The sequence below is a fragment of the Lepisma saccharinum genome, chromosome 3, assembly GCF_977018435.1.
Source record: "Lepisma saccharinum chromosome 3, izLepSacc3.1, whole genome shotgun sequence".
Lineage (NCBI taxonomy): Eukaryota > Metazoa > Arthropoda > Insecta > Zygentoma > Lepismatidae > Lepisma > Lepisma saccharinum.
Window position 1 is genome coordinate 58,880,715 of NC_139231.1, and position 8,687 is coordinate 58,889,401.

General features: G+C 39.0%; 1 protein-coding gene across 1 annotated transcript in view; it reads left to right on the forward strand.

The window, feature by feature from the left end:
* Positions 1-2,312, forward strand: part of LOC145985547 (uncharacterized) — a 9,986-nt gene extending 7,674 nt beyond the window's left edge. The window contains exon 3 of the mRNA XM_083119617.1: positions 2,166-2,312. Coding sequence (XP_082975743.1) covers positions 2,166-2,312 — 147 coding nt within the window. The remainder of the gene's footprint in view (positions 1-2,165) is intronic.
* The last annotated feature ends 6,375 nt before the right edge of the window (positions 2,313-8,687 follow it).

Here is an 8,687-nt window from a genome sequence, read left to right on the forward strand (position 1 = left end):
CACTATCGGTGATAATCGGTAAGATGATCTGCATTGGTATGGGTATCGGCTCAAAGTGTAGCCCTATTTAACCCTTAACCGACACACCTAAAAGAAGTTACATTTAGGACCGGTTTTTCAATGTGTGATCAAAGTTCGGATTGGGCAAATAACTAGAGGTTACAGCAATTTTGGGTTTTTCATCAGCGGTCAACTCCTCAACTGGAGGTTATGTGGCTGTGAACTTGATCTGTGCTTCATCCAGAGGTCAGTGAGATGACTGATATCACCGATAGTGTTACTGATATTTGAAAATTGTAACAATGTAAAGTTCTTCAAGATCTTGATTAATATTCCATTCCAATTATAAGCATAAATTTACCAGATTTTTTGTTTTGAACAAACATGGCTGCCTCATTGGAAGATCAATCTTCACCAGACGATTTCTCAGGTACATTGAACGAGAAATGATTCAATAAAAAGTTACATTGGTGCAAAAATAAACTTGTTATGCTTGGCAGAGTTCAAATGAAGTGCGTAGTAACAGGTAGAACAAAGGAAATTGTCGCTAGACTTTGATTTGTGTACACACACCAAAGACAACTATTCTATCGTGAAGCCAGTTTCCAAGTGGCAAGGGCCTCCCAAATGGCGCAGCGGTAGCGTCGTCGCCTTGTAATCAAGGGGTCCCGGGTTCGATACCCGGTGGAGGCACATAGTGGTTCGGATTCCACTTTAAACTGTAGGTCCAGTCCCGATTAGCCTTACTGAGCATAAAGTGGACTTAAAACACTAAATCAATCAATCAATCAATCAATCCAAGTGGCAAGTTGGTGTAGTGGATAAAGGCAGTAGCTGGTAGTGGAAATTCTATGTTATGTTGCGAGTTCAAGTTCTGCTGCAGACTGTTTATATATATATATATATATATATATATATATATATATATATATATATATATAATATATATATATATGAAGTGAAAGAGGAGAGAGGAAACACTCACCGGACAAAGAATAAATTCAAATTTTCGTGATGGTATGTCACATCTTCAGGAGTAGAGAGACGTCGTAGAATTAAGTGGACTAGAGGGAAGAGTAAGCATGACCTGCAGTGTTGCCAGGTCTCGAAGGAAAAAGAAAAGTGTTGACATTACCACAAAAAAAAACATATAGATGGTTCTTTCGCCTGGCTTGTCGAAAACTGTGAGTGGGGGGGGGGGGGGGGGTTGGTTGGGAAAATGTGGTGGTGAGGGTGAGGATAGGGGATGAGGGGCGTTAGTGGGTGGCCTTGGTTCAGGCCTGGAGGTGTGGTTGCATTCATGGTAGATATGTAGGCCCTCTCCCATCTTCTACGTATTGAGGTGTTGGTGGATTGGGGCAAGGAGTGGACGATCGCTACCTGGAAGCAGTCATTAAAAGGAATATTTTGGTGATTGGTGTGAATGGCAACAGCAAAGTCCAGGTTTTGGGTAGAGGAGCGGTGGTTGTTGATGCGGAGGTTCAGGGCTGTGGATGTTTCCCCCAGGTAGAAGCTCCCACAGATGTTGCACGTGAGGATATAAATTAGGTTAGAGCTGTTGCAGGTTCCTTTGGGGTAGAGGGTGAATTTGCCGGTGGCAGTGTGGATCTGGAGGGTGCGGGAAGTGACAAATATGGGGCAGGTTTTGCACCTTGGGCAGTTGCATTTGTGGGCAGGTGGGAGTTGATTGTGAGTAGGTGGATTGTGGTGGACCAGGATGTTTTGGAGATTGGGAGGGTGTCTGAAGACAACTCTGGGCTTGTCGGGGAAGATATTTCTGGTGTCAGGATCACTGTGCAGGATGGGAAGGAGGGAATGTAGAGTGTGTCTGATTTTGTTGAGATGGGGGTGATATTGGGTGACAAGTGCAGGGGGATTGGTGGCTGGTTTCTTGGTGGGAGTGTATGAAGCAGCTCAAGATATTTGTTTGGTGACCAAGGTGGAAGGATATCCACGGTTGGTCAAGGCTTGGTGTAAGCGAAGGTTATAGTTCTTCTCGGGAGGTGGCTGAGGTGTTGACCTCTGAGGGCCAGGGAGAATGGGATGGCTTTCTTGGTGTGGAACGGATGGGAGCTGGAGAAGTGTAGGTATTGCATATGGTTGGTAGGTTTGATGTGGATGGAGGTTTCCAAATGTCCTTCCTTCATGTTCACATCCACATCCAGGAAGTTGATTTGGTTGGTGGAGTGAGTCCAGGTGAAATTGATGGAGCTGAAGTAGTAACCCCACTTTTTACCTGCTGCCCAAGATCCATAAACCTGGCAACCCTGTCAGTATTTGTTCATGCTGCCTTGAAATATGATTATTTGTAGTTGAAACAACAGTATGTTCATATGATGATCATGACTAAATATGCATATATAGAAATGAGTGTATATGAATAACTATCTGCGTCATTCTCTCCAGTCTTCATATGTGAGATGTCCTAATGTGCCAGTAATTAAATACTAATTATATTAATTATAAAACATAGAAATAAGAAAAATAACACAACTACACTTTGACCAAAGCGTCACGGTGAGAGCGCTGATATAGTATCTTTTTTTATGTGATTTTTCTCACTTTTCAAAACAATTTAGGCAACGCATGCGGGCTTTTACCGTAAAATAAATTAGATTTGTCAGTCTTACTGCTATATTCAGCTTCTACATAATCATCTTCAATGGCAGATTCACCTTCATTACCATCTTCCTCTACATTTTCTCCTATATATCATTCATGTTCACTAACCTCATATTCGCTATCAGCACCACTGATATTCATCAATATCTGTTAGGGGATCATTCAAGATTGCAAGGATGCCTTTTCCATTCACAATCCTCGATTTAGCTTGGTCGATGTAAAAATCATGTTAACACAAAAAATTACACTAGGGTCCTGGGGACCCAATGTTAGATGCTTCTGTCACATTTAGTACCCTCACAATGTTAACCACTCCACTGGCTCGAAGAGAACAAAAGGCTGGGAGACTACTGAGCCAGTCACATTATTGCTGTCAACCACTTTGTAATGCAAGGCAAAACAAATTTTTCAGGTCCCTAGGACTCAGGTGTATGGTTGAGAGGTTAAAATAGGAAGGTAAGGAATTTTAAGAAAAAACCTGAGGAAGGTTCTGGGAACACAACTGAAATATCAAAACAAATTTCGGATCAAGAACCACTCAGCAGAACCATCTTTTATTTTCCAAATGTATGTTCTGCAGTCTATCTTTGTAACAAACGTCATGCAAGAATGGCATCAATACTTACTGGAACGTGCAGGGATGTCAACAGTCCCTTTTGAGAGAGGGTTGATGCTTGAGTTAGGCAATACTGCATGGTTAACTTTGTCATTATAGAAATCAACATTTTTCCTCCTGTTCTCGCTTTAAAGTGGCAGAAAAGTAACAACATACGCAGTCCAGTCAATAAGTTTGTGGACTGCCCGCATAGTGTCGCTGTGGTGCACTACAGTGGATAGGTTGCACCATGAGATGGTGCTGTGTCAGTTCTTCTCTTGTCCCAGCAAGAGGCAGTTGCATGCATACAGTGTAAGCAGAACTAGGGTCTCTGTTGTGAAGGGTAGTGTTTAATTTAGAATTAAAATTATTACATAACTCTAATTAGAAGAAATTATATTCACTGTTTATATGTGCATGTTATCTAAACTATACTAAACCATTTTATTACATTTTCAGAACTATTTTGAACATTGCAGTTTGTGTTCATTATCCTGTTATAAAAATAGTGCAAAATGTTTAACAAACAAATGAGAGGAGTTTGGACTAGGAAACATTTTCTGCGTGAGACAATTATTCAATATACATTAAATTGTCGAACAAGAAGAAAATTTACAATAAAAGGGGTATTATTACAAACTGCTTTCAACAAACACTAACGCAATACAAAATTTCGCACAAAATTTCTCCTCCAGTTAGCCAAACCCAGGAAACGACGAACATCCTTTTTACATTTGGAACTGGAAATTCGGAGATTGCCTTATTGCTCTCTGGATATACTTTTATTTCGGTGCCAGATATTACATGTCCTAGAAATTTAATTTCTGTCCTAATAAACCTGCACTTAGACAATTTTACAGACATATTTACCTTATGAAGTGTGTCTAGCACATATTTCAATTGCTCATAGTGAGAAGACAAATCAGGTGAAAATATAAGATCATCTATGTAACAGATGAGGAACAAACTTATACATAGAAAAAATCTAATTCATTCTTTCCACAAAAACAGATACAGCTGACGTTATGCCAAACGGCAAGAATTTAAAAACGTACTGTTGGCCTCTGTATGAAAATGCCGTATACTTGTAAGAGCACTCTGTAAGTGGAATTTGGAAATAACCCGACGATAAATCCAAGGTTGAAAACCCTGTAGCTCCTTGGAATCTCTGAAGTAGTTCATTAATCAGTTCCACACGAACAAGAGGAGATATCACATGTTTATTTAGACAACGAAAATCAACAACTGGCCGTCACTGTCCACCAGCTTTTGGTACTATATGTAGCGGATTTAAATAAGTTGAAGCCGATTCTTATATGACTCCCCAAGACTTCCATTTAGTGAGTTCCTTCTCCAAATCATCTCTTCGAGCTATAGGTATAGTATATATGGGAGCCACAATTGTTTCTGTTGTATTTAATCTCGTAAGGCTCTACTTTAGCTTGCCTTGGTTTATCAGAAAACAATGTTCTGAAACTTAACAATAACTTAAAAAATAAATCATACATTTCATCAGTAGCAATCAACAAACTATTATCAGCTAATGAAGCTTTAAGATCGGTTTCTGATGCTAAGTAGTTTTCATCCTCTTCTTCCTCAGAATTCTTATCAAATGTTACAAAGTTACTTTGAAGAGAACATGAAGGGAATATGTCAGTCATTTCTAAAACATAATTAGATTGAACTCCCTTATCATTTGATAATGTGATATTTTGCTTCGTGAAATCAATTATTGTTCCGAAGCGCCAAAGAAATGGCAATCCTAATATTACTTCAGTATGTAACTGCTTAATAACATATAACTCTATATGAAAGTGCTCTGAAGCTATTAGTAATCTAATATTCTTAGAACCAATAACACTAAATCTTTTGTCACCAGCAAAAGAAAATAATTTAACATTATCCACTGAATCTAATCCAGCAGCAGGAATAATAGTTTTCAATTTTAACTAAGTTGCATAATCCATTAAATTTGCTTGACTCCCACAATCAATAGTACAGTTAATGGTTAAATCACAAATTTGACCTGGCAACACAATAACTCTTCTGTTTGAAACAAGAACACAGTCATCGTCCATTACCCATTCTGGTTCAGCTTCATACCAATCGAGTACAAAGTTTATAGTAAGAACTTCCTTTTCCGAATGGTTGGGAACAATAGACGTGTTGCTCTGAAAATTGAGATTATCTTCAATTGATGTTGGAGTATAGTAATGAATGTGCTCCTTGTAATTAACCGGACAGAGGAACTCATTACTCTGCCTTACATGTTACAAGGATGAATGTTCACTTGTATTGGTAGTTGTTTTTGTTAAATTGCCCACTGGACTACTCGAAGGGACTTGACTTTGAGTCATGTTACTGCTAGTCCTGGGTTGTGGTAACAAATTGAAATTATTACCATACAGTAGAATGACAGCACTTCGTTCCTACGCGTCAGCAAAAATTCGATGCGACTGGTGTTATGTTACATCCGGTGTAGCGGGGTACGAGCGATTTTATTGTTGAGTCAGCAGAACGTGTCTGATCACGTTGAAGGCATCGGAAGTGGTGGGGGAGGGGGGTCAATGGATTTGTCACGTTGTTTCTTGATGTATGCTAACCTAACACGTGCGTATGTTTGTGTGTGTGTGTGTCTGTGGAGGAAATGCGCGCACAACCATTGCGTATGATGCAAACACATGAAGAAATGATTTAAAGATGGCGCCGAATTTTGCTCTACCCCGAAAGCTTAGCGGCTAAGGTTATTGCTCTGTAAAACAAGAGGCGTCGAGGGTTCGATTCCTGGTAGAGTCAATATTGATTGATTGATAGATTGAGTTAGTTTTTTTTAAGTCCGTTTTATGCACGGTAAAACTAATCAGGATTGGACCTACAGTTGAAAAGTGGTGATTCGGACCACTATGTGCCTCCACCGAGTATCGAACCTGGGACCCTTTGATTACAAGGCGACGATGTCAATATTGAATGGTCTCGATTAGCCTGTGTGTAAATAAAGCCAACAAAATGGTTGAGTTTGAAAATCGAGTTGGGTAAGTGGTTAATGTTGTCACCTGGCAATGAAGAGGTCGCGGGTTCGATTCTCTAGGTAGTTAAATTAGGCCAATTGTTTAATCCCGCCATTATAGGTTCCGATTAGTCCATCTGTGCATAAATAGTGATTGAATAAATTCAATATGGCGGCCTTGGGGTAGTGGTTAATGTTGTCGCCTGGTAATGAAGAGGTCGCGGGTTCGATTCTCTAGGTAGTTAAATGAGGCCAATTGTTTTGTCCCGCCATTATAGGTCCCGATTAGTCCATCTGTGCATAAATAGTATTTGAATAAAATCAATATGGCGGCCGCGTTTTGTGTTTAGCGGCGGCGACCGGGCACGGGGCGGCGCGGCGCGGGGGGTGTTTTTTATTCCGCGAGATGTTTTAACCAAGTGGTTGAGGGTTCGATTCCCAATGTTGGTGAAAATTGGATATTCAATTGTATTTGTTTAAAAGTTCCGATTAGCTTTTTGTGCACAAAGAGAAAATGAACTAATTGGAAATAGGATGTTTATGCTGTAATGAAAAGGTCCCCGGGTTCGATTCACAATGTCAAATTGGCTGATAATGATGTTGTTTTTAAAATAAAATAAAAAAGAAGTGTGTTGAGTCCCCATTAGTATTTAGGCAGGAACAGATATTAAAAATCAAAACAAAATGCCTTTTGATTACAACGCAAAGACTTTACCGCTAATGTATAAAGATAAATTAGAATCTGTTGTTTTGCCGTGTGGGGCCCCAGTACCGATTAGCTTAAATGCATAAAGAGTAGGTAAAATAAGCAAGATGGCCGTCACTATTGTTTTGTGATCAAAGAGGAGTCACAGGTTCGATTCAATCAAAGGAGGCAAGATTCTATGTTTCAATTCCATGTAAAAGTCTAAAGTTACGTTTCGATTAACCTCAATGCATAAAGAGGAATTAAACAAAAACAAGCAAAATGGCGACAGATGTGATAAAAGAAAAATTGAATTAGTTTTTTATAGTGACAAGAAAAAATAGCGAATCATTGTTAGAAATAGAATGAAAATAAAGATACTTGCCTTTGCGTGTCCAGCGCTGTGCAGAAAAGCTCTCATGCTTTATCTCCGACAAGTCCACAATACACATTTTTTTTTATTGTATAGTTAATTATTAATGTTGTTATTAACACAGATTCTTACCAGTGTGAAGAAAAGCTCTCATGCTTTATCTCCGACAAATTCACAATACACACTTTTTCATTATATAGTTAATTATTAATGTTGTTATTAACACCGAGTTTTACCAGTGTGAAGAAAAGCTCTCATGCTTTATCTTCGACAAGTCCACAATACACACTTTTTCATTATATAGTTAATTATTAATGTTGTTATTAACGATTGTTACCAGTAAAAATATAAACCATGAGGATTTTTAAAAGGGTGATAAGTGAAAAAAGCCAAGACATATATTTTATCCCTGTTTATTACCAATATTTACTAAATTCAAAAGAGCCGCACACACACACACACACACACACACATACATATGTAAAATGTTTATATTGTGTCACCAGTTTATCAGCATGTTATTTAACAAGTTTTTATTCTTCAAGTTTGTTCACTCACCCACATAAGGAATTGTGTCACTATCATATCCATTTTCTGCTGCAACCACTGAATTAAAATGTTTCACTATTTTTTCCACAAGCATGTTCTCGCAAAAAACAAACACTTCTTTGGAAAGTCTTTTTCCGTCGATGTTTTGTATAGACAAAGGCTCAGGTTTTGTACATCCATGTAGATGGGAAAGCACAAACTTCTCCTTATTACATGCATGGACAGGGGAAATATCTGTGCAACCGAAACATTGTTCGCGAAGGTCGAGAATGCAAGATTCCACACAGTTTCCAAAATATGATTTCAGATACGGCGACACTGTTTCACACATAACTTTCGCATGCTCGATGCACACAAATATCTTCATAAAGTTCCGCCACGAACTTTCTGCGATGAACACTATCTCCAGGGAACCGTAAGCTGGTTTCTTCCTTATAATGATCTGACGGCGATTGTACAGTGTGGTTATCAGCAATTCATGTTGCTCACTTAGTGGGTAGGAAACACGAGGCTGCTCACCTGGAATAGCGATGTAATTGTCGATTACTGGAAACAATTCCTGAAGAGCGTGCCACTCCTGCAACTGTAGTTCAACACCGGCCGCCCCGCTTCTGTGTAGCCTGACCACAGGTTGGAAATCCAGATGAGAGGAAAGTCCGATTGAGATAACTTTTGTTTTCGAAGCATTCAAATAGTAGACGTGATCGAATAATATCGACTGGCGTATAAGACTAGTTACTTGTTTTTGTTCTTCAGGTAAATGCTGATCGCTCTCTTTCTGAAGAACCCCTTTGAAATTAGTGTACGGTTGAATTTTTTTTTTCAGCGGCATCGAAATAGAGGATTCCATGACTAA